The sequence below is a fragment of the Poecilia mexicana genome, unplaced genomic scaffold (assembly GCF_051168715.1).
Source record: "Poecilia mexicana isolate PSO_F unplaced genomic scaffold, ASM5116871v1 scaffold_15, whole genome shotgun sequence".
Classification (NCBI taxonomy): Eukaryota; Metazoa; Chordata; class Actinopteri; order Cyprinodontiformes; family Poeciliidae; genus Poecilia; species Poecilia mexicana.
In genome coordinates this window covers 6,415,238-6,441,322 of record NW_028263384.1, presented here as the reverse complement: position 1 = coordinate 6,441,322, position 26,085 = coordinate 6,415,238, and the positions used below count along the sequence as shown (strand labels likewise).

The 26,085-nt window shown below is 39.8% G+C and overlaps 1 protein-coding gene across 3 annotated transcripts in view; it reads right to left on the bottom strand.

The window, feature by feature from the left end:
- Positions 1-3,663: 3,663 nt before the first annotated feature.
- The window catches only part of gbf1 (golgi brefeldin A resistant guanine nucleotide exchange factor 1), a 53,427-nt gene continuing 31,005 nt past the window's right edge, over positions 3,664-26,085 (bottom strand). The window contains exons 8-41 of one of the 3 annotated variants that reach the window (XM_014984851.2): positions 25,431-25,485; positions 23,575-23,610; positions 21,753-21,888; positions 21,305-21,534; positions 21,042-21,210; positions 20,651-20,862; positions 20,268-20,366; positions 19,945-20,139; positions 19,155-19,347; positions 18,916-19,047; positions 18,740-18,825; positions 18,437-18,639; positions 18,234-18,357; positions 17,699-17,824; positions 16,507-16,589; positions 15,363-15,599; positions 14,997-15,090; positions 14,397-14,573; positions 14,190-14,254; positions 13,932-14,055; positions 13,600-13,671; positions 13,358-13,452; positions 13,102-13,255; positions 11,805-12,030; positions 10,571-10,728; positions 9,453-9,702; positions 8,466-8,683; positions 7,792-7,942; positions 7,233-7,363; positions 7,043-7,144; positions 5,836-5,949; positions 5,500-5,677; positions 5,037-5,216; positions 3,664-4,286 (exon numbers count right to left, since the gene is read on the bottom strand). In XM_014984851.2, coding sequence (XP_014840337.2) covers positions 4,030-4,286; positions 5,037-5,216; positions 5,500-5,677; positions 5,836-5,949; positions 7,043-7,144; positions 7,233-7,363; positions 7,792-7,942; positions 8,466-8,683; positions 9,453-9,702; positions 10,571-10,728; positions 11,805-12,030; positions 13,102-13,255; positions 13,358-13,452; positions 13,600-13,671; positions 13,932-14,055; positions 14,190-14,254; positions 14,397-14,573; positions 14,997-15,090; positions 15,363-15,599; positions 16,507-16,589; positions 17,699-17,824; positions 18,234-18,357; positions 18,437-18,639; positions 18,740-18,825; positions 18,916-19,047; positions 19,155-19,347; positions 19,945-20,139; positions 20,268-20,366; positions 20,651-20,862; positions 21,042-21,210; positions 21,305-21,534; positions 21,753-21,888; positions 23,575-23,610; positions 25,431-25,485 — 5,062 coding nt within the window. In that variant the 3' untranslated portion in view covers positions 3,664-4,029. The remainder of the gene's footprint in view (positions 4,287-5,036; positions 5,217-5,499; positions 5,678-5,835; positions 5,950-7,042; positions 7,145-7,232; positions 7,364-7,791; positions 7,943-8,465; positions 8,684-9,452; positions 9,703-10,570; positions 10,729-11,804; positions 12,031-13,101; positions 13,256-13,357; positions 13,453-13,599; positions 13,672-13,931; positions 14,056-14,189; positions 14,255-14,396; positions 14,574-14,996; positions 15,091-15,362; positions 15,600-16,506; positions 16,590-17,698; positions 17,825-18,233; positions 18,358-18,436; positions 18,640-18,739; positions 18,826-18,915; positions 19,048-19,154; positions 19,348-19,944; positions 20,140-20,267; positions 20,367-20,650; positions 20,863-21,041; positions 21,211-21,304; positions 21,535-21,752; positions 21,889-23,574; positions 23,611-25,430; positions 25,486-26,085) is intronic. The other 2 variants (XM_014984853.2, XM_014984854.2) reach the window with 2 other exon arrangements.

Genomic DNA, 26,085 nt, shown 5'->3' with positions numbered 1-26,085 from the left:
CCGGGACCCTTGGCTATTGAGAAGCGATTGCTTCCTGGAAGTGTGGGCTCTGTAGACGTTTTAAATGTTACCCAATCGCTAATGTTTGCCATTAATAATGTGCCAGTTTGATGCAATGAAGCTTCCTGTAAACATCCAACCTCCACTACGAAGAGAGAAGTGTCGAGCCGAACAAGATTACCAACACAGACTGAATGGCTTTGTCTGTCAAGTCCAAGTCAAGTGAGAAGGGTGTGAACTAACGGTTTAATGGAAACCATTAGCTTCCATTAATGACCTTTTTCACTGTACTCTTTCTGAGATATAAAATTTGGGGGTTTTATTATTTGTAAGCCATATTCATCAAAAATTACAAGAAACAAAGGCTTCAAATATATCACTATGTGTGATGACTCTATATACAATTATGACTTTCACATTCTTGGATAACTGGTAAGAAATATTGCAACATTCTTTTTGTTTTTAGATGTACCACCAATTGGTACTCCATGCCAGTGGATACCATCCCTCCTAAAGTACTGGCATACTGTAATAAAAGACTGCAGAGTAGTAGTACTTAAGCACACAACACAAAAACAAGTAATCTCAGAACCAAGGAATGAACTAGTTACGAAAAGCAAAGACTAAAATAAATAACATAAAAAGAAGTAAAACATAACACCAAAATCCCAAAGATTATAACACTTCACTCCGACTCCACACACAGTTGTAAAAAGAAACTGTTGAGCAGGAAGTTTGCATCTGTTTACAAGCCGATTTGTGTATCAGAGGACTTTCAATCCCCGCTGGGTATTTATAGATGGCAGACAACAGTTATGTCGTTGACAGCCTTAAGAAAAAAGGTCCTTCAAAAGACTCAAGGACAGAAGGAATAAAGACCCCGACTCTCTAAAAATACCCTCTGAGACTCTTCTACAACAAAATAGAAGATTATAGTTAAGTGGAACCAAAGAGCCATCTTCAGGTTTCATTCTGACAACCCGCTCTGTTAAAATAGATGTCGAGAGTGGCAACATAACTTAGTTCCCAGCCTGGCAGAGCTGCCAAGCCCTACCCTCCAGCAAGCTATTTTTAGCGCTTGAAAACTGGCAAATCCTTGCATATGAACATTACCATTGCTAGCCATTTGGGTACCCTGAGCACAGATGCTCCCCTCCCCTCCCGACTCACCACCACCCTCACTGCTCCCTGGAAATTTACAATAATTCTGAATTTAAAAGTGAATTTCCCTTTATTTGGTGGTGGAAAATTAAGGATAACACAGGAAGCAATGTTTTAAGTAATATAAAATGAAGAAGCAGAACACGATGACTTAAATGTTACGATACAGAATTAGGACTCATCCTAAAAAGTGCTCTTATTTTCCCCTCATGTATTTTTATTTCCCAAAACGTCTGTCTTTACAAAGTACAATGACCGATATAATCATGACAAATGTTTTCCAGAGGAAGGTTCATTAGGAGAAACTAATTTTTTTCTGAGTTGCTTTCCAAACAAATGGAATTGCAAATCACTGACCTGCAACAATTAGTTTCTTACAGTTAGTTTTATATGTTTCATATCATTATCAAAGATAACGATATAAAATCAACAACACTGTTGCTCCAGGACAGTCTCATGAGGAGGTTGCCCATAATTTCCTTCATTTTATGTAAAATCTTTCTTTAGTCTTCTTTGCATCATCTCTAGTGGTTTCTTATAGGCTTCTCTATAACAAAAGTCAAAACAGGATTAAGTTATGAGTTGCTCGTTGTAACTAACAGAAATGAAATGAGTATTCAATGTCAAACTGTGGTACGAAACATTATCTGTGATGGAGCTGGGAGACAGACGGAGGCTGCAGGTGAGCTTTAAAGACATGAAGAAACACAGAACTGCCATTTGTCTATTGGACCGGCCCATCATTAGAAGACCATCAGAGAGTCAAAGGTTTATGATACTATGTAACCAATCATGAGTGATGATAGGATGCTGACTAAATTCGCCCACCTACCACCACAAAATAAAAGCATGAATATCATTAAAATAAATATTTCACTTTCTGAAACAAAATATTGCACTTTTACCCAATATTTGAATTATGCAAGAATTAGAATAAAAAAAATTGAAAATAAATTCTTTAATTCTCTGCCGTTTTGAATTTGTCTGCCTCTCTAAGTATTTCATCATGGCACACTGTTCCTCTGAATTATGTCTTGCAGAACCCGTTTCTGATTTTTAAAGATTTTCACTGTAATAAGGATGTCCAGAGATTTCTGGCTATCGCAGGACAACCTGTTTTTGTTTGATTTTTTGACCGAATGAATGATGGAACTGATTAATCTTCAAAATGCTATTATTTTAAACATACATCTTTTAGTTTTAGGAAACAGATTCTGTTGCCTCACTTTTACTTGGGCACTAATAATGACATGTTTTTGTGCCTCCAGCCACAAGGATGTGGACGTAAATAAGATAACAAAATGGAGGACCAAACACAGAAGGCTTTATTTTCTTACATTACTCACCACTCTGAGCCGATTGAATAACTCCAAATATTTTGCAGCTTCTGGTTTTCACAGGCACAGGGCCTCTTCCTCTGAAAGCATCCAGGTGTTTTCTCAATCTGCAGTGGAGACCGACAACATTTATTCCTCATTGGCTGAGGGCTCCGGGGCCTTCTAACTCCCTGAAGCGTTACATGACAGACTTCCAACCCTTCAGCTGGGGAAGTAATCTGCTGGCTCTTTCTGGATGAGTATGGTGAGGCAGAGAATCACTACTACAGGAGGCGACTCCTGATTCCTGCATAATATCCCTTGGTGACTGACTGTATGTTAAAAGGGCAGTTATATGTATTTTCCAGGAACATATTGACATTTTATAGCACAATAAAATAACTATGTTGCCTCTAGTTGTTACAATAGCCTATATAAAAATAAAAAGCTTGGATATATGAAATACAACTTAAAAGGAATCTTGGAAGCTGCAGCTCGGAGGACGAACTTTGTCTTGAAGATGGCGTTGGGTCCACCCAGGAGTTTTACACAGCTGAATGGGAGTTAAACCCCGAGGGCCTGTTCTCACAGGATTCCAAATAGAGAATGCTCAATTGTGTAAAAAATGAATGTTTCATACCATCCCGCAAATGAACTTTGAGGGGGAGGCGGATTTTAGTCTGTTAAATAGCACGGCACAGTAATGAAGTTCAATCATGATGTGTTTTTTTCTTTTTGGTTTTATTGTATAAATATCCTCAGCAGTCCGGCTGAACTGACCTGTCCCCTGCACACATTTACTGGTAGAACCCTTCCATTGTCCAATCACCGCTGACAACAGCCACCAGGTCCATGTGACTTTGCAAGGATAAACAGGTTTAGATGACAGTCGGATGGATGATTAATCAATAACTCCCACCATTCATTTCATTCTCATACTGCAGGTTCAGTGATGGTTCCTAGAGCTTCTAGGTCAAAGGGCTCCTCCACTGATGAACCAGGATCCAGATTTTGTCCGTTAGACAGACACTGTGCCTGCTGACTTGGGTTAAAATCCTACTATTGTCTCTTAAAGCTTACAGTTGGAGAGATAAAAAAACAGAAAACATTAAAAATTAAACATTCACCACCAGAAAAGAAAAGCCTCTTTGAAATGTTTTAAGAATAAAGAAGTGTAGGGAAACGCTTACTGTGTTGAATTTATTGTCTCAGGCTAAAATATACATGATGTTATAACTTTAAAATATCTGGAAAACAACAAGTAAATTCTGTTTTTGTGGACAAAACACCCAGAATCTTTTTTTTTTATTTTACAAAAGTAAGATCAACAAGTTTGTCATAAGAGAGACGACAACCCGGCATCAGAGTGACTTTACTTCACGCCTGTCAGTTTAATAAGCCATTCAGTACGATTCGTAAATAAACACAGACAGCACAAAGGAAACGACAGAGTCCTTTATGTAGACTTAAACCAGCTGCAGTCCCCTGACGTGTGAAGTAGGTTGCTCTGTTGCCATGGGAGCAGTGACCCTCAAGCCAGGTGAACTTTCTTCTACTGGAACTCATTAGTGGGACTGCTGACAGGTTTGTGGCCAGGAAGCAGTGGAACAGGAGATGTGGCCTCGATTAAAGCGGGGTTCAAGATGATCGGAAGAGGCATGGATGGGATGCCCACCTGCAGAGGGGAAGCTAACGGCTGCAGGATGAGGGGGGGCTGACTTGGAGATAATGGAGAGCGGGCGGGAGATGTGCTCGACGGAGCCAGCGGTAGAGATTTTGCAGTGGGTGCTGGAGACGAGAGATCTGGTCCTACGAGGCAAAACAGACGTATTATACTCTGAGTACAGTTGTGTTTTTGACAATTATTTTAAATCTTTGTCACAAAACGTGACAAACCTCCTATGGCTGGGATTTCTAATGAGTTCATTTTGATCATCTACATAGATTTTAAGGTGTTAAAAATGTTAACGCAGGACAAAGTGTGATGAAGAGATTAGAGTGGGCAACCTGTTCGGCTAAAGTGAACTGGATTTCTAAAGCTTTTTTGGTAACACTTTATTTGATGGGGTGTGCATAAGACTGACACGAACATGAAAGAGTCTTTATGAATGTTTATGACTTTTATCATAAAGCGTCGTTCTGCAAATAATGACACTTTTAATGCAAAGTTGCTCTAAAAATTCCATTAAAAGTGTCATTGTTGACAAAATCATACAAAGTTGGCACTTTAAATGGACTTTTAATGCAACTTTTAAAACAACTTTGCATTAAAAATGTCATTAACAAATGACACTTCATGACAACAGTGAAACATTCATAAAGACTCCTTTGTGTTCATTACAGATGGTATGTCGTGATTAACAGATTAAAAACAATAAATATCTTTGTCATTGAGCTCATATGTCTATTTGTTCAAAAATTTGGCAGCAAAGAGTTTTTGAATAAGATATGTCAACATATATTTTTTAATAAAATGTAATTAAATACAATTAATTTATTGCACACCATGCAACTAACTCAATTTAACATTTTTACTCAAGTCGTGTCACTGGTGCTTACCGTTGGCACTGGCTAACTGAGGGTCTTGAGTTGGTTCTTGACTGACAGACAGTGGAGCCTCTGCTGGCGTCAGGACTGAGGAGGAAGGCTGGGCGAGAGAGGGAGACTCCTGAGGGGATGAAGGGCGTTCAGCTGTGGATGCTGACTGCACTGGCTCAGCTTGAGGACCGGGAGTCGGCTCTAAAATAACAAAAATTAAAGATAAAACAAGAGCTTTATCCCAACATCACGTCAAATCATTTGCTTAACAGTAGCAGCCAGTTGGGATGGGCAATATGGATTTTTTTGCTTCATTTAATAAAGAATGTCACATGGAGATAAAATATGTTCTTTGATGGACAGTCAACGGACCAAATCCTACTGGCTGTACTCTGGAAGCAACATTAAATTTAGTTTTGTCAAAGAATGGATTGTTCCTGTGATGATCGTTCTTCCTGATAATGAAGTGCTCAGAAGTGAATACCTGCTACGACTGTCTGTTTGAATAGCTCTTCCCGCAGGTTTGGAAGAAAGCACACAATACGTTCCCATGTTATTTCCCACAGGTCCGAGTATCCTGTCCTAGAGTCAGAGCTGCGGAAAATCCCTGCAGTGTCCATAACCAGCAACATGTTCTTTAGAGATTCAGGAATCGCCTCCAGCTGCATAGAAACACAAATAAACGAGTGCATAAAAATACAACTATGGTACTCAGCCACTGAGTACTACACCATCAAAAATGCAATGCATTCTTTTTTAGGTGAGACTAATTAACTGTATACAAGAAAAAAAGTGTGCGTGTGGTAATTACTATCCTCACCAGTAAGTCACTGGATCCTGCATGCATATACTTGTCCATGAAATCCAGAATGGTAAGCCAGAGGGCAGCAAAGGTGGGCAGGGAAAGCAGGGGAGAGAGGTGCTGCAGGAAGACCTGGAAAAGCACAAACACGCTGGAACTTAACACACACAGACCACAGGACCACAATTCAATACCCTCAAAAATTTCTTAACATACAGAAAAACTTCCATAAAAAAAAAGAAAAAAAAAAAAAGTATAAAATCTTATATTTTTAGGCCCATGCAGTAAAGCACTGCCAGGGCTTATTGTAATAATAGTGTTTTTTTTTCTCTCCCACAAATGAAGTGGCTTTTGGGAAGCATTAATATATATATGAAAACTCAACAAACTTGGTGGACGCATCAGGCCTGTGTAAAATTTACATATTTTAAAGTTGTTGCAAATATCTCAACAAAGTGCCACCTTTGTCATAGAGGCATGAAAATTGGTACAGTACACTTGTACAATTGCTTGTCCTAGGCAAAGCTGTCAGTTAGCCTATGTACAGCCCATATCAGAAAATATGAAAAAAAATAAATAAATAAATAAAATTCAGCAACCCCACAAATTTATCTCCTTTCAAGGTGTGTCAGAATTTCATATAATCTCCTAAAGTTAAGATTTTACAGTAAAGTAAAGTTGTTTTAGTGGAATCAACTCCCATAATCCCCGATACTGCAGATATGTTGCAAAACGTGCTGCTACATTCTGCCTTTAATTGCACTTCTTGTATCAATCCTTAACTCAAATGTTGTGCTGTCCAACAAAGAAAGGGAGGTGAATCAGTCCAGCTCCACTGTACCCAGGGCTTCCCCCAGTGTATGATAAGCCTGGCGGGCCACCAGGCTTTCCTTGTGCCCCTACCAGGCTAAGCATTGCTTATTTATTTAAGTCTTTTTAAAATTTTTGCATTTTTTAAGACTTTATAGTTGGTGTTCAGTTATTAATCTTCCAATAACACATAATTATCAAGTGATATTTTCAAATTTCCTGTCAACTTTAAACATCTTAACATTTTTTTAACTCAAAAACATGACGGGCCGCTGGATGAATGACTGACCTAACACCCAAACACTGGGCTTACCAAGTTTTCTGAGGGAAACCAAGATAAAAAATGGGGGAAAAAAAACAAACAAAAAAAATATGGCTGCTAACAGAGAGCGCTGAGGGAAGTGTAACATCAAACCTTTGACAGCAGCGTGCAGGCTCTCATTCTGGTCTCCTCCATACCGCCCACATCGGCCGGACTGATGTTGTCCAGTAGCTTCGTCAGCAGAGGGAAAAGCACCTGCAAACACACACATCAATTCAACTCTTACATTTTAGTTATGATGCAACACTGCTGCCCGTTATAAGAAATGCGCAGTGCTTTTAACCTTGTTGAAGCAGGACTCCCACTCAGCTGCATCAAGAGTCTGCAGGTCATGGACAAGCAGCGCTCTCTGGAGGTAAGTGAGGGCCTGCATGCGGACCTGCCGCCTGGCGTCGCAGCACAGCCAAGCGATGCCTGGAGAACGCGACCAAAGACACGTACAAGAGGTGAGTATTTTAATACAACAAAAGCTCAGAATGTGTCACTCAAATGACTGCTGGTTTGTTTTAAACCAACAAGTCATCCCCTTCATGACTTTAATATGTTCATTTTAATAAATCCCTCAGTCTGTGATCCCTCAGCAGGTGAGTATGTGATTGCAGATGTGTTAGGAAAAAAACTATCTGCTGAAACCAGGCTGGAACGACCGTCTGTGTGTCCCATTTAAAGCATCAAGCTAGACAAACCTTCTCCTGAATGAGTTTTTTAGGAGAAGTATAGAAAATATATTGAGGGTTTTTAAACTGCTCCTATGCATCAATCAAATAGCTCTAATATCTGTTAAAAAATAAGGAGAACTGAAAGTCTATTTATGTCCAACTTCAGGATGACGTAATGATCACCTTGCAGCAGTGGGCACCAGCAGCTGGTCCACAACGTTTGAGAGTCAGCTTCTATCTTTTTGCCAGAAGCCTCTAGGTGGCGCTGTTCCTCTGCCCAGGAGCTGTAGATGCTGGCTGCACGTGTATGAAGGGTGTGCATCAGGTCCAACAGCTGCGTGGGCACAAACAGTAGAATAAACAATCACATCATACATAGTTTTCCTGCATCAGGAACTTCACAAAGTAATCTCAACAAATATTTATTCTGCGCTGAGGAATATTCCAATTCAATTGGAAAAGTAGCGACTGTCAAACGGTTGTTAAAGCACCGCTCCCTGGTGGTCCGGATACCACAGTTTGAGAACGACTGGGTTAGATGTTAGGCATTATTATCCTCCATTATCATATAAAGTGCCTGACAAGTCCTTTTAGTGGAGAGAGAATGATAAACTCTAGGGCAGGGGTCCTCGGGGGCTGGTGTCCTCCCAGTTTTAGATGAACTGTGGAGAACTTGACTGCCCTGAGGAAGAAGTTCAGCCATTTGATTCACAGGGTTGAACCAGGGACGCTTCTAAAAGCTGCAGGACACCGGCCCTCAAGGACTGGACAGGGTTTACAGAAACCAGGTGTGCCGAACATCAAGGATGTGAGGCTCACAGTAAATGTAGAACGATGAAAAGGGCTATTGTACTTACATCTTGACTAACCTGTAATGACACGGTGTGATAGCTGGCTGGAACACCCTCGTCCTCCTCATCGTCACTGTGAGAACGGGACGGACGTTGACTTGACACTCGACTTCCACCTCGTCTTGTGCTGCCTCCGATGTCTCGCTCCCTCCCCACTGGCTTCTTCCTCATCCGGGACTTGGACTCGTATTTGTGGTTCTTCTTTTTGTCATGGTTCCGATAACCTCGAGAAGAGATTCACCAGGAAAAACATAATTACAACATATTCTGGATCACAGTAGACTAAGAACTGACTGTTATTTAGTTTTCTGTTGCAAAGTCACAAGATGATTAATAAATGTAGTTCTATAATAATGATACCAGGGTGTTTCATTTTTCCATATTCACTCTATCCTGGACCAACAGAGAAGCCAGTTTAAAGTCTGTGAACCAAAGCAGCAAAATAATATTTAAATTTGTCTTCGCAAATTAAACTAACAGCCAGCAGAATTATACTGAAAAGTGGTTTGTCATCATTTCCAGGGTTTCCCCAGTTCATGATAAGCCTGGCGGGCCACCAGGCTTTACTTGTGCCCCCACCAGGCTAAGCATTGCTTATTTAGTTAAGTCTTTTTAAAATGTTTGCATTTTTTAAGACTTTCAGGTATTAATCTTCCAATCTTTTGATAATACATAATTATCAAGTGATTATTTTCAAGTTTCATGTCAACTTTAAAAAAATTTCAACTCAAAAACACAACAGGCTGCTGGATGAATGACTGACCAAGAGCCCAACCACCAGGCTTAGCAGGTTTTCTGGTGGGAAACCTTGATTTCTGTATGCATTTTGGGAGATATGCTGGTTGAGAATTCATGCCTTCAAGAGTCTACACACTGTCAGACAGCAAAGACCATCACATAAAGGCCTTTGAGACTAATACATTGTTATTTATTCGTTCTTAAACCCCAGAGAGAAACACAACAATGTTAGAGAAAGTTCAAGCGTATTCTCACCTCCATTGAGGCTGGCCTCCACAAACACACGGATGGTCCGGACACACAGCTCAAAGTTGTCAGGGGTGACGTGGGCGGCGTCACGGACAATAAAAGAAAGTGTTTCCACACACTTGATGAGAGACTTGGTGTCATGCTGGCCGAGGTCCTGACCCAAAGTCAGGCTGTACTGGTTGACCAAAGGGTGATTCAGCTGAGCTTTGGAGTTTACTGGGGTGGGCTTACTTGTCTCCAAATCAACTTTTCCAACCTAGTGAGTGGGGAATAAAAAATATTAAAATTATATTAAAAAAATAAAATATTGAGTTTAGCGGGTCCACCAGTAAGAAATTCTCTTCTGTTATTTTACATTATAGTCTTTAACAGAAAATTGGATATTTAGGAAATGCCTTAAATTTTACAACTGAAAAAATATTATTTGCCTTTCAGTTTTACTTTTAAGTTAAATTGTTTACATTCCTTACTGACGATAAAGTATTAGAAAAACATAGATCCTGAAGAATTGTAGCCACTGACTTGCGATGTTAAATCATTCAACAATGTATATCTGTGAGAGCCAGGGTCGGCCCAAGGCAAATCAAACTAATGCCTGTTTTCCGCTGGCTCTGACGGACCCTGCTTCACTCCATTCGGCCTGTATTACCAACATTTTCAGCAGCATTTTATCCAGGCCACTCCCTACCACGGGTGACGCAAGCTTAGCTCCTGTTCACCGATTGGCCGTGAACAAACGGTACAAAATTTCAAACTTGCTGCAACACAAAAGCGATGGAGTTATCTGAAGCTACAAGCAATCGGTGGACAATGAGATGCCGGCTTTCCTGTGCATCAAACTTCAATATTCAGAGGCAGCTCAGTATTGAACCTGTCGCTTCAGTGTCCTTTTTTGTCGACATCGTGGAGAGAATGGAAGGCCTAAGTTAGTGTGTATAATTGTAGCTCAGAAAAATGATCCATAGATACTTTCAGAGCCACACAATTCATTAGGCTATGGTGAAATCAAGGCCATCAAGGCTATTAATGTCTGGACCACCGGACATAACAGACATCAGATCATTACGGTAACATGGAGCTCTTTGTTAAACATTACCTGTCCGTTTTTAAGTGTGAGGACTTACCACAAGCCATCCACTGCTGGACACGTCCACATCAGTAGTGGAGCGAGGTATCCTGGTCTTACTGTGGTCTGTGTACACCTCTGAGTCAGACGTGTAGCCACGGTCTAAACTGACTTCATTGGAATGATGAGACGACAGCTCACTGTCCGACTGTGCACCTGCAGGCACCAGAAAAACCAATGCTATTTTAGAAGAGGCATTTTATGTTTGTGTTTTAAACAGCACAGTTTGAACAACGCGAGCATCAGAGAAACCTAATGTTTATGCGATACACTGAAAGTAAATAATTTCAAACCTACAGGTGTTGCTCATTAAAATTAGAACAGGAAAAAAAAGGTTCATTTATGTCAGTAATTCCATTCAAAAAGTGAAACATTCATTCATTATTTACACACAGGCTGATATATTTCTTTTTTTTTTTATTTTGATAATTAGAACTGACAACTAATGAAAACCCTAAATTCAGTATCTCAGAATATTAGAATATTTTGAAAAGGTTGAATATTGAAGGCACTTGGTGTCACACTCTAATCGGCTAATTAATTCAAACACACCTGCAAAGGCTTTTAAATTGTCTCTCAGTCCAGTTCTGTAGGCTACACAATCATGGGGAAGACTGCTGACCTAACAGTTGCGCAAAAGATGACCTTTGACACATTACACAAGTAAAGCAAGACTTAAAATAATCTTTACTTTGTAAATTATCTCCTTGAAATTGGTCCTCTGTCTCTTTAAAACCTCCTGATCGTTCTGAAACTCCGCCTTCAGGAAGTCATCACAGCATGTCTCCTCTACTAAGTCTTTAACAACACTTAGTCCAACGTCATACTGAGAAGTATTTCTTATTAATGAGCTCAGCATTAATAAGATGTGCAGTTCCTCTATGTTTTTGCTAATTGCTGCAGGCTAGTCTAAAGGAGCCAAGTGGGGGAGTTGCAGGGACGGCTGCTCTGTGAGGTGGAAGCTCAGAAGCTTGGAAAGTGCAGCGGTGGAGCTGCGCCTTGAAGGCGGTTCTGGGTCCCGGCGAGCGTTACGCGCAGCTGAACGGTTGCCATGGAGGATTAAAGGATTTCTCAAACATCCAAGAAAGAATCAAGGCAACCCTCCAGGTGGGTTTTTGATGAAGGAATATCTTAACATGATGGAAAGCTCAAAAAAGTTGATTTTACATAATACTGCCCCTTCAAAAATATAACATGAATGTAAGAAATGTAACTTTAGGGAAATATTGAACCTGTTTCATTGTCAGCAGAGGAAGAGGTAAGTTGGAAGGAGGCACGAGGTTTAACTCCGGCTCCAATGCACTCCAGCAGGGAGAAGAGCGTGTACCAGTCGTCTGTACAGTGGATGTTGGCTGCATTCGTCTTTAGCAGCTCATGAAGGCCATAAGCAATTTCCCTAGTGATCCGGGACAAGACATGCGGCTTCATCATGAGCAGGAGGCGTAGAGAGAGAAGGACCTGTGGATGAACAGGAAGCGCGATAATGCAGTGAAACCTTTAAACATATTAGAAATGATTTCCATTTTGCACTTAACACAAGCACAAAAATAATATATTGGAATATAAATGGGCAGAATGAGCTGAGAATGTTGCAGTTCTGATGTGGAGACTTGTTTCACATCACAATGAGGACTGCTGAACTGATGAATACACGAGTAACAGCAGCCATTGTGGCACCACTTCCTCATTATGTTTCTAAAAAGTTTGATAATCTGTTTTCAGGTAAATGAAAACTTTAATTGCTGCAGCACAAATAAGTGTGACAAATTTCAAAGTTTCTTATAATTTAATTCTCATTTTAACAAGCCAGTCTAAAAACCTGCGTTAAACTAATAGCATCAAGGTTGACCTCATGTCCTGATGTCCAATAAAAATGTTCAAATATTTTTCTCATACCACCTCTTATTCTGTCTGGTAGGTTGGTAAATTTATTTATGCAGCACATTTTCAGCAACAAAGCAAATCAAAGTGTTTTACATTAATTGAAAGGAAACACAAACAAAATAACAAACCAAAGGAAAGAGAAAGAGCAAAAGAAGACAAAGAATCTAATAAGGTTGATCCAAAGTATGTAAACTAGATACTCCTGTTCAGATCAGTATCCTCTGGTCTAATTTCTAGATTCTAAGTTTGTTCTAATCCCTGTTCTGGGTTGCTAGATAACTATAAGTAAGTAAGTATCCTCTGGAGTTTCTAAGTATGTTCAAATTTGTAAAAGTAATGAGCTAAATGTTCCTGTTCTGGAAAAAGTTTTTCTGGATTCTAAGTTTGTTCCAATTCCTTTGGTCTGCTGGTTTCATTTAGTGAACCAAAGAACATCACAACACAGTGGACCTAATCTTAAAAGATTTCAAATGAGCAATAAATTGTAACTTACAGAAACAAATACAGGAAGCGTTTCTTTAAAGTGACAGACATGGGAAATGTGACAGAACCTGACGTGAGTAAATGACTAGTCAGATCCACCTTTCCTCTGGCCTGTAAATGTTTGCCTTCATCCATGCTGACAGTCGTTGCTCGGTTCTGTACCTGAGAGCTGATCTCCTCTCTGCGCAGCAGGCGGATTGCGAGTCGAAGCAGACCCACCACAGCTCTCTCCACCAGGAAGCAGCTTTCTGTGGCATGAACACACAGGTGATAGAGATGGTCCCGGACGGTCTGCCAGACACACGACACGCGGTCCCTTCAGACGCAAAAACAAACGTTGATTCAATTAAAACTGATAAACAACACTGACCGTTTAGCAACAGTGGTAATTGTGTTTCTGAGCAACTCGCTCTCTCACCTGTTCTCCAGAACAATGCGCAGCAGCATCTCCAAACAGAAGGCGGCATCCTCTTCATCATAAGTCTCTTCATCTGGACTCACAGATATCAGTGCCTAATAAGAGGAAACAGAAATGAGTGGGTTTTTTTTTTTAAATGAGACATTTCTTAAAACTGCCCAACAAAGAGCTCTGGTTAAATCAATGCACAGCAAAAACACTTGACCGAAAACATAAGACATTCAGTCAGAAAGATGAAAAACCTTCATAAGCTCCTGCAGAGACTCCAGCTGGAGAAATTTACTCTCAGTGATCAACTTCTCTGGGTCACATTGCTGCAAGAAAATAAAAGAGACAACAGAACAACATCTGAATGGATGATGAGTTACAGAGAAGCTCTACACATTTTCCATGTGGGAAAATTGTTTGAGATCATTTTTAAAACTGTGGCTTAAGTTGACGTATGTGAACAATGGTGCAAACCAGTCTGTTTGCATATCATAAAAATATCTGGACTCATGATATGTGGCATAGATTTCAAATTTGTTGATAAAAAATGAAATGTGATGTCATCATCACGGTGTGTAATTAGTACCTTAATGCAGAGGATGGCAGCTTGCTTGGCTTCCTGATTTTCTGTGGTTGGTCCTCTGAGTCCTGACTGCTCAGCCCCACTTGGTGTCAACCAGTTGATAAAACTTAAGACGGCTGATTCACCACTGTTATGAAATACATAAACACATATATACATATATAAATATACATACATATACACACAAACGCACACATGCAGACAGGTATACGTACATACACATACATAGACACACACACATACAGATGAGGATGAGTTTACCGATTTGAAGGCATTTCTTCTCTCTGAAGTGAAATTTTTCCGTTTGGCTCCACAAAGTCCTCCATCTGAGGAATAATTGTCGTGTTTGAGCAAAGAACAGCAGGTGGCAGCAAAGTATGTGAAATACCATCTTAATGTTTCTTTTTTGGTCTTTTTTTCTTTCAGAGTTAAGCTGTACCAAAGGCAGAGCTCAGACGGTACACTGACCTCCACCATGGCCTTTGGCAGGAGCTGGGCTCTGAAGAGCTGCAGCATGGACTCCATGATGTTCTTCCAGCCCTCCCTCAGGATGTTGCCGTGCTTATGAGCCAAATCAAACACGGTCTTGGCTGCAGTTTGGGCTTTGTTGTTGCTACCAAACACGGTAGGTAGGTTTTCCACAGACTAGCAGGAACACGTTCAGATAGAGGAACGGATTTACAATTACATTTACAAAATGTTACAACTTTTGCTTGATGGCTAAAAACTGAAACAATTTATAAAAAGTACCAGAATAAAATAAAAAATTTTATGCCTCAGTTTTTCTCAGTAAGTTGCGTCTTAACGAGGTGCTTTTCTTAGCCTTCGAACTCTGAACTGATTCTGGTGGAACTTGAACACAGTGGTGTGTTCCAGCTTGACAACGATCCCGACCACAGATCAGAAATGAGCTTGGAATATCAATATTCCACAACGCCAAACCCAAATCCTGACCACAGCACATTGAAAAAACTCTGAATACATCACCCAGAGACCATTACATCAGAAGCTTGTTGATGGCTACAAAAATAATGAGAACACCATGTGATGTCATCGACAGCGACTCACCTCACTGGCCAGAGTTGTGAACTTGCAGAGGGAAATAATCAAGTTGTCAAACACGTCACTGCAGCCATAGTGAGCAGCGATCATTGCACATTTTCTGAAAGACAGAAACCCAAATTATTATACAGGATGAATCAGCTAACATCCTATACTTTATAGTCAGCTGTTAATTTGAGCTAAAACATGCATTTTCTACCCCACTGAGCTAACTGTAAACAACAAGATTTATCAAAGACAAAAACAATAAACTATTCAACTAAGAGTGGAGATCATGTTGCAGAAGAGGAAAGATGAGGCTTAAAGCAATTGCTGAGATCATAAGTTCCAGTTCATCATCGTCCCGTCCGGTGATTCTATATGCTCACGTACCTGAACCCGGTGATGGCCTTCTGGATGATGTTTTCATCAAGGCTCTTGTCAAAGACGTAAGACAGAGCAGCGATGGTGGGACCCCAGGTCATGGTGAACAGGTCGTGGTCGTAGCTGCCTGGCGGCAGGTGGAGGAAAAGCCCCTCAGGAGTGGCACCGCGGTGCAGCAGCACACTCCAAACATAGTTCTCCTTCACTAAACCCGTCTGCTCGTCTGGCATCACAATCTCTTCACTCCTGAGCAGTAAAATGTCGGTGAGGCGATTTCAGAGATTAAGTACAGAAGCAGAAAATAAAAACTGGAAACACAAAAAAGTCTATAGAAAAGAAGTCAATTTAAATTTAAAGTCAAGAAAAGGAATCAAAATTTAGATCTATACAACATCATTCAATGGCAAATTGAACATTTAGGACTTAACTGAAATGATTAGCTGATTAATGCATTTGGACAATAAAAACATGCTACCCATACATACTGATTACTGCAACAGTGCAAAATGTATTGTTAGTGGTAAATGAGGCCATGCTAATAAAAACAAAACAAAACTGAAGCCGTCTTTCAAACTTCAACATCAACACAAACGCAGGTAAAACAAAATGTGAGTCCAGTCCTTAAAGGGGCAGCATTATGTGTTTTCCAAGTACATGGTGTGATTTTATAGCATAATAAAGTTACTATGTTACCTTCAGTTACAAAAATGCTTAATATATCAGGATTTTATATTGGGGGATGGTGACCACAGTGGTTGGACACTGCAGCCCTGAGGAGGAACTGAGCCTTGAAGGTGCTGCTGGCATTTTGGACTGTTGAATAGTTGCCATGGAGATTAAAGGATTTCTCAAACATGAATACGATTTGTTCCTTCACATACGGAAGTGGCACAAATGGGATTTTTTTTTTTTTTTTTTTGCGGATGAAAAGATCGGAGTTGGGCTGATCAGACTGCCTTGAAAAAGTTGGATATGGATCACATATGGGTAAAAGAAAAGAAAATCAGATTTGGGTCATATTGGCCTGTTGTCTGAATGAAACCGTCAAAAATACAATGGAGAAGGAAAAGTTGAAGACATCAGAATGATTTGTTAAGAAACATTTTGGATTAATAAGGGAGAAGAGCTCTGTTGTTGTATTCTGGTTTCTTACTTGATAGCATTGTAGATGTCCTCCAGCATGTCCTGGTCAAAGTCCTTGTTTCCATTAACACCCTTCAGATTTTTCTTGAATTGCTGTTTGGGAAAACAAGACCAAACAAAGAAGAAAAGTTAACTAATGCTTTAGAACAGTTCAGCTTTATTTCCTGAGACAACCTCAATATGAACAGCAGTGTATGTGTTTCTACAGCCTTGCTCAAAGAAAGAAGCATTCTGGCTCTTGGTTAAATTAACATCAAACCAACATTTAAACAGCCAAGGATGGAAACGTACTCCTGTGTCATTTAATACGTTTAAGTTCAATAGTTAGGAAAACAGGGATTAAACCAAAGAGGTTTGTGTAAATAAACATAACCACCTAGTGACGATTGATACCCTCAAGCCTTCATTGGCAGGGTATGCGATACCTGGGGGCTGAACAGGGGAAAATACCAGCTACTCTGCAAGGTCACAGAGAAAAACACGGGCAGACAGAGGCAAAGATCGCTAATGGTCCTAAGAATCAAACCATTTCTATCAAATGTTCATAGAAGGAGCACACGACCGTAAATACATCCTCAATCAACAACTTTGGCAATATGGGATCATCTGCTAGCTACAAACATCATAAAACAGACCTCATCTGCACCTCATTTGACACAGACCTTCATCAAAGACAGACTCATTTATTGGAATAATGATACTTCCAGCAGAAACTGTGGTGCAGACAGCAAGTGAGGGACTGGGCACAATTTAAGTTAACTCCAATGTGGAGTGTGGAAGACTATATGTTCTACAAAGGTGCTATATAACAATCCAACACATCCACAGACAAGAGCCTGACACAGTCAAAAAGGGAAAAACCTGCCTGTCATTTGTCAGTGAAAGGAGCCCACCCACAGACCACTCACATGTTCCCTGGAGACTATGTTTAGTCTTCAGCAAATGTCAATCAAAAAGGAAAAAACGGGGGACAGCAGATGTCAGGCCCACCCCCTTCTCCGCTCTGTGTAAGAGCATTTCACCTCAAACAGGGGCCCCCATTTGAAGGAACAGTTGGCAATGGGTTTCCTCACCTGCCAACCTGGATTGTGGACAAATGCTAGCAGATCCAGGAGACTGCTACACCATGAAAACCACTACCATAAAACAATAGGCAGGAACGTGGGGTGAGTTCGCTTCACTGCGACTGTAGAGTCACTTACCTCTACGGTCATGGGGATGTTCTGCTTTCGAACGTTGTGGTTGTGTTGATCAGTGTTCAGCATAATCACAGCATAAGCCAGAGCAAAGCCTGCATCATTGGTCATGAAAGGGGAACCGTTGACTTTCTGAAAATATACATATATACACAGTTGAAAATTACTAATGGTATTTTTACACCATCAGAAAATGATACACAGTTGAGAACAGTTCTTATGTAAACGATAAATCTTGATTCATCAACAACTTGTTTATTGCACAAACAAACATTATTTTTTTGTTGTTGTTCAAATACAACTCCAGAAGCACAATTCCCCATAAAGGCTGATTTAAAATGTGAATCGCAATGTCAAACCAGGAGCTGTTACATAAAATGGATAATTAAGTAATCTGGTCATCTTAATTTATGTCTTTTTTCCCCTCCATCAAGGCACTAGTTAAGATGTGGCACCTTTCGCATTAGTTTTTTTTTTTTTTTTTTTTAATTCAGGTAAAATGGAACATGATGCAGCAAATAGGAAGCTAAGTAAGACTTACATGCCAGTTGTCTGTAAAAGTTTCCAGCAGCCTCTGAATTACTGGAGCCTCTCCTGGAAGCCTGAAGGCCTCTAAATAGAGCCGCAAGGCCTCGTCAATACGGAGACCCTGGAAGGTGAACGTACTACCAAAAAGCTCTGTGTTAGAGAGAGACCTTATTGATGCATGAAATGACAACAAACACGTATGATAGTTCACAGTACTTCACAAAGCTGTCCAGGAGTTCCATGTTCTTGCGGTCGCTAATGTACTCCCCGATCATCTTTTTGTCCAGACGGGGGTTTTCTCTGAGCCACTGCGCCACCTGCTTGGTGTCCAACGGGTCGCTGAGCAGGCCTTTCTCCTGAAGGAACTGGACTCCTTTCCTAGGCTTCTGGTTAAACTGCTCTGTGCCTGTGATAAGAAGCTAAGCACAAGACAGGTCCCACACAGTTTTTATTCTAAATCTGGATGTAATGTTAAAAAAAGAAAAAGAAAAAAAATCCAAATGAATCCAAATCATTTACTTTTTTCTTGGTTCTAATTTCCAACAACTCCAGTGACTCGGGTAAACACGTAGAGAAGCGGGGAGGCTTTTTTGGTGCTTTCTTCTCTGTTGAAGCAAAGAAAACGGATCAACTCCCCAATCAAATTCTCACAAAATGCTTTAAAGGAGGAGGTTTTTGTTGGATTTGAACATCACCGGTATCAGTGTCTCCTTGATCCTCCCGACCCAGTTTCATCTTCTCAGCCATTAGGTAACCGCTGGTAGGAGGATATCCTGACGCGTTTGCCGCTTTAGGAGAATTATTAGGGCTGCCTTTGCCGTTAAGATCTGAAGAAATATTTTGCGTCTCGCGTTATACGAATAATAATTTATACAGATATTTACTTTCCATCAGTAATTGTAATGGCAACGATGGAGCAAACGCAACGTGATACCAGTTGTTAAGTCCGTTCCATTCGAAGTGGATCCTTCTTCGTCTGCCAGTAGTGTGTCTGACTGGTTCTGCTGAGTCGAGTTGTTTACTACCTTGGACTGGCAGTGGCCTTCAATGCTGTCAATCACTGTCAGCAGGGCCTCCAGTGACAGCAGATGAGTGGTGTAGAGTTGACCCGACACAGGAAACGCATTCTGAAAAGGCAACAACAACAAAAACTACAAATGTGAAAAGTGGTCTGAAAGACAAGCCCCTGGTCAGACACAGCAGGTAGAAAACAACACACAAATAAAGCAAAAGCAGGTTGGAGTGTAGTGAATTAGTATTTTTGAACAATGAAGGGAAAATTTCCACATCAGCTGACAATTCATTTAAAAATGAGTCTGTTTGATTCTCACACAATGGCTATTATTTAGAAGTAAGCTGGATCATTTATTGGTGTTGACAACCAATAAATGTAAAATACAAATAAAAGCCCTTTAAACAATTTAAATATATATATATATTTATATCCTATCTAAAGAGCATCTTGTTTTTAAAATTAACTTAACCCTGGAAATGCCATTAAGCATATTTAATTTCTGCTACTAAGCAACATTCCATTCTTGCAAGGATGGCTTCAGTCCTTCTTGAATCTAAAAAACTTCAAATTCATACCTACACAATTCTTATATCTGGCTGAACAAATGAATAAAAAAAGAGACAACCAAATGTAAAATTGTGAATAGCCAAACAAATTAATAAATGAATTAAAGCAACCATTCAAATAAATAAATAAAGACAGACGTTACCTTGGAGAGCAGCTTGGTGAGGTCTTCGAACAGATTTGAGCAGTAGAAGTCACAGTCGTAGTTAATGTACAGCTCAGTCACAAAGCTGGGGATCCTCCAGAGCTGGACCAAGGCCTCTAGACCCATTTCCTTCATTTCATATGGCATCTTAGTGTTCTCTGATGTGATAATGTCCATTAGCTTCTTCAAGTACATCTGAGAAGTCAGCAAACCGTTTGTTAGTTTGTTGAGCAAAGCTCAAGAAAAAGAATGCCAAAAGTCTATTTATATGACGTTCAACAACTGGGGAAAAAAAAAAAAAAAGAAGTAGTGAAGACAATTACCTCCAGCTGAAACTTTAAATGTTCTCTCATGCTTTCAAAAAGCAAAAAGCAAACTCGCATGGAGGAAGCGAAGAGGTTCATACGTTCCACACTCAATAGCTGCAACACAGATCACGCGTCATCCCACCATGTTGATGTAATGACCCTGTTCTTGTTTCCAGCTCATTAATCTCAAAATAAAATTATGTTTATCATTAACTATCAAAAAATATACACAAATTATACTTCTAAATGCATTAAACAAACAGCATAAAGCTCAAGTATCATTGTTTCAAATGATTAGCAAAAGCGTTATTGTGTGCAGAGGGGAAAATATGCCACAGTTCTTTCAACAAGAAAGAAAAAAAACACACACACACAAATGTATAATTGTTTTTTCCTACCTGAAATAGATGCCTGCAGAGCTCGTCTTTAACCAGGACTAGTAAAGACTGGTAATTAACAACGTATGTAGACTCCAGGGCTACAGTCAGAAGCTGCAGCCCCATTTGTATCATAGCGTCAGTGTTGTGGCGGTCATGAGGATTGGTCAGTGAAATCAGAAATCGAAAAAGCTCCCTTAGACATGGAAGGCCGTAAGGAATAAGTGCGACTCCTGCACAAAAACGGGGAATAGGAAGATAAAATATTTAAAAGAAACAAAAAACTGGCTGAAAACGATCAACTGTCATTGGTGTTACAGAGAAAAAGCAGAGCAGTCGGATACTTTAAATGAATACAAAACACACATTTACAAAAAGCGTCCGATTTAAGAGTCATGGCACGTCTCCCTACCGTCTCTTTGTGTGGACTGCGTAAACCGGACTCCGCGAGGATTGACATAGTCCATGTCATGAACAGAGGTGGCATCCGAATGATCAGGAACGGAGTCTTTGTCGTCCACAACTTCAGGGATGGAATCTACGGACGCAGCCTGAGCCACTTCGACCTGCCCGCCCTCAGACTGGACGGAACATGGGACATCGAACGGGTCAGTTCCGCAGAAAACAGAATGCAGCATGCTTTTACAGTTCAACCAATGGAGGTAAATAATCCACCTGCTTGTGTGAAGAGCCAGACTCAGAGCCAGGTAGTGAGGTAACGGTGCAAGAGGAGCTTGCAGATGGAATGGATTGTTCCAAGTCAGAAAGGTCTTCCCTGGAGGTGGCTTTGGAGCCGGCATCCAGGCCACTGTCCGTGGCTGTGGGGCTGGATATGGAAGAGCCGGCGCTGTCCGACGTGGCAAGGCTGGAGTTGGAAAACCCTTGTTCAATGAACGGGACTCCACCTAGGATAAGAGTAAGGCAGGAAGTCAGCTGACCACCACAGGCAATGTCCATAATACATCCTTCTCAAATTAATTTACCATTTATTATTTTGGTTGTATTTTGTTAATCTTGCATATTATGTCCTAATCCATGTTTTACAAGGAATTGACATGACATTAGAAACTGACCTGATTTTATTTCATAAAAAGCCCTAAAAGCATCGACTGCTGCTACTGACCTGAGAGGTTGTTGCTGAGGGTGCTGGAGCCGCCGGGGTCAGAGGGACTTTGGACCATGTGACGAGGAGGTCGTGGTGAACGCTTCTGCTTCTTCCATTTGGATGACTCACTCATTCCTCCAGCACGCATTTTCAACTAAACACAATTAAATTGAAAGAATGAAACCTTTTCAAGCATGGCTGCTGGCTGATTACTAGAAACCGGTGGAGCCCAAAGTCGGTCCTCGAGGGCCGGCATCCTCCGTGTTTTAGTTCTCGCACTGGTTTAACGCATCTGGATCTAATGATGGCTCATTGGAGGCCTAAGAAGAACACTGACATGCTGAAAAGGTTGTTACTACCACCAGGGAGAGAACTAAAACATGCAGGATGCCGGTCACCACTGCTATAAATGAAAGCTGCAGATAGTTCCTCTCTTAAACCTATTCGGAAATCAACAGAAGCAAATGTGAGCAAGAGTGAATGAGCTTCGGACCCAACAGGCGTTTTTTAAAATCAGTAAGATGATGTGAAACCTGATTGGAAGATTAAGTTGAAGCTAAATGTTGAAATTCAGCAAAACGTCATTGCAGGGTTTTACATTTAATATTAAAAATGACTTTGAATTTACAAAAAAATAAACAGAATCCACATCCACATGTCAGTATTATTTATTCAAATAAAGAAAGCCGATATAGGAAAGGTGTGAGGGAAGCAGACTGTTGCTGCCTCCAAAGGACTTAGGAGGAAAACAGGCAGCAATGTCCTGATGCACTGATAATCAGCACCACTGGAAAAAAAAATACAGAGAGAACTAGTGTGTGTAAACAATATGACAAAAAAAAAAAGACATAAGCAACAACCTAAGATAAGAAATGGTTGCTTTCTGTCAATCTGGGAAGATTATAAGGCTGTTTCCAAAATACTTGAATCCATCATTCTACAGTAAGTATTTTATTCAGAAAATACTTAAATACTTACTGTACAGTTATGGTTGTGAATAAATATCACTACTGCCTTTTGATGCATGATACTGGAAGCACAATTTTACCTCATACCTAATTTTCCAATTTTATGTACTAAATTTCTACACATTGTAGTTTCACAGCAAAAAAGTTTTTTTTTTTTTTCCTTATAAAAATGTAAATAACCTTTCGTAAGCAGACAGCTGCCAGTCTTCCAAGTAGAGGAAATCTGGAGGTCTGAATGTGTACAGCTTAGAGATAAGTACTGTGCAGTTATCAGAAAAAGCATATTCCATTAAAAAGAATGAGGTATTCAGTATATTTGTACATTTTCAACAGGTCTTAAATTGTTCATCTTTGCTGTAGTTTGTTAGACCGGTAACCTAATGTGAATTTCTTCATAATCGTAGTTGTGGATAATTGTTTAGGGTTTTACATGTACTTTTTGTTTTTCTAACAATTTATTTGTTCCACTAGGGGGCGCCTGCCGCCTATTTATGAACCATGACAGAAAGCTGGCAGAGAAAATGTGACAACCAAAAATGAGTCTTACCTTGAATCTAAATTGATGTTGAATGACTAACTGGTTAAATCCTTACTCCTGCTGTATCGCAAATTTAAGCTCTGATATTTGAGGATGCTATCTACATTGTATTGTATTTACATTTGATTCTACACTATATAAGCAAGAGGGTTAACTTTCCTTTCACCGTTGATGCAAACCTGAAGGATTTTAGTAAAGAGAAAAAAAGTTAACAATAGCGCATAAATATAAAGATGGGAGAGAATGACTTCACCCTGAGATTTCTGAAACAGCAGGGAAAAGTTTTCACCCAAAAAGATTTCCCATTACTAGCAACTTAAGCCATTTCCCTTACCTGAACACGTTTGTTTTTCCACAAGATATTGTAAGCCTCAGAAGAGAAAAGGAGGAGGCAGGTGCCCATGATTAGTGACAAAACACTTCATAAGCCAACATATGTCATGCTTAAGCAGGACGGTTCATGCATGGGAGGACAAGTTCAGATTCCAAACTGGGTGAAGGGTTTGGAGCAAAGCACACAACAAGGATACACTGCAGACTGTCCAACCAGCAGGGAACAAGAAATGCAGTAGATACGTAAAAAGGCAATGAAGAACTGAAGTCAGATAAATACTTTATTCATCTAAACATCTCTCATAGTGGCCACTTCCCAGAAAACAGAGATCTACACTAAACATTAGAATCAGTTATGTGGGTATAAGAGAGAGGAAGTGAGTATTTGCAATTTTTTCAACTGACTATGGTCTAAAGAAGTGAAGCGTTATTGATAGTGGAGCTGTTAGTTGAGAGACTAGTGGTGCACCGATGGCAGTTTTTTTGGCCTATCGCCGATCTTTATAAAGCCTGACCTGCTGACTCTGATTTTGGCCGATGCTATTTTTTTTTTTTTTCCATCTAAAATGTCGCTAAGTATAGCAAGAAAGGTCACTGAGTGGGCAACAGTGGGGTGACAATTATTAACTGCAAATGTGCAGATATAACCTGGTGGTCATATCTGTTGATATGGTGGGCCGGTCTATCAGTCAAACCTCTCCCATAGGAAAGCAGAAGAGGTCAGCGGTTGATTTTTTAGGCCTTTGCTGAGGTAGATAAGATCGGTAGATAAGATCTGCTTCATATACAAGTATCGGCTGATCACCGATCTCTCAAAATTAAGGAAATCTGCGGCGGTAAATCAGCTGGCCGATAAATCGGTGCACCCCCAGCAGAGACATCCTTGAGTGTTCAAAGAAAACCCGAGTGAAAAAAAGTGCATCTCAATTTCGACTGCTTCTCAATAATCACACAAATCTGCTTTTGTCACCTCAACTCTACATTAATTTGTAATATTCAAATTTGATAGGTACAACAGTTACTTACACTGCTGTTAATAGTTTAGTTGACTATTTAAATGCCTAACTGTAAGAAATCTCTGTGTTAATAAACTCTAAATTGTGTTCATAACATGTGTAAGTGTCTTGTTGTTTGAATGCCAGAGCTGAACTTAATCCTTCATCTATTGTTGTTTTAATACCTAAACCTGGTCAGGCCCACATTTGAAGACACTAACTAACACTCAACTATTTTGCTGTTATTTTCCTGATAATTAGATGGTGCATTGAATTGGGTACATTTGATCTAAATTACTAGTTTTATTAGCAACTGCCCTAAGCAATTATTTATAGTTATGCAAATTAATACCCAAGCTGCCCTGATTGTCTTATTTTGAGGTTTAAATGAAAACTAAGCATTTGATCTCCATTTCCTAGTTGATGAATGTTTACAAGAATTATTTTTATCAACTGGAACAATTAAACACTTTAAAGCAAAGCAGAGCACCCTCAAGTACCTCATAAACCACCGTTTGGAAATTGTTAGAATTAATCCGAGCTTAAATAAAGTGACAGGAGCACGTTAGTGGAAAGCTGACATGAGCTGTACGTTCATAAAAGAGTGTAAAAGAACAGTATAGCCACACTTTTAGTAATTTATGAAAACGGGTAGATTAATTTACCAATATCTGAATACTGGGATGTTTTATTATGTACAGCATTCATCTTTCCCAGCTTATTAAACAATAGTTAACTGAACTACACAGCCACATAAACCACCATGGAAACAAAAAAAAGAGAGAGAGAGAAAGGTGCACACAAGAAAAAATAAGTGAAACATGTGCAAGCAAATCAAATTTTAGCATCTTAGTCATGTTACCTTTTTCATGTTGGTGCCCACATAACTCTTTGCCTCCTCTTTGAACTGGGGGAGTCTACAAAGACAAATAGTTGAAATAGAGTTTATTAGTTTATTAAATATTGAAATAAGCTCAAGGTTGATGCAAAACAAAGCTTAGAAAAAACAATGAAACCAATGATAAAATGCATCCACTTTACATTTTTTGATGCACAGTGGATGCATTGAGATTTTAAACATCTTTTGACAAAAATCTTTTTCATTAGAGTGTACAACAGCAAAGGTCATCATTATATTTCAGCATGATACAGATAGTTTCCTCTAGGAGGGAGATTCAAGCCTTGTTGGGCTCAGCTACAGAAACAGCATTTTACCAAAACATTTTATGATTGAATTGCTTTTATTTGGAACGCAGCAATAATTTCTACTGCCCCCAAAAATGATGTCATATTCATTTTCACATTTTTCATTAATGTATTCTATGGCTGAATGATATGGCTTAAAAATAAAATCTCAGCCAATTCCTACCAGTTGATTTTTTTTTCTTCTGTTTTTTTTTTTTTTATTGTTTTTTTTATCACAAATACTTCTCTTCTCGGAAGCGACCTGAATTCAAAGTCTCAATCATTACAAGCTATAAGGCAAGGTAATAGGGCCTGGGCGGGATGATGTCACG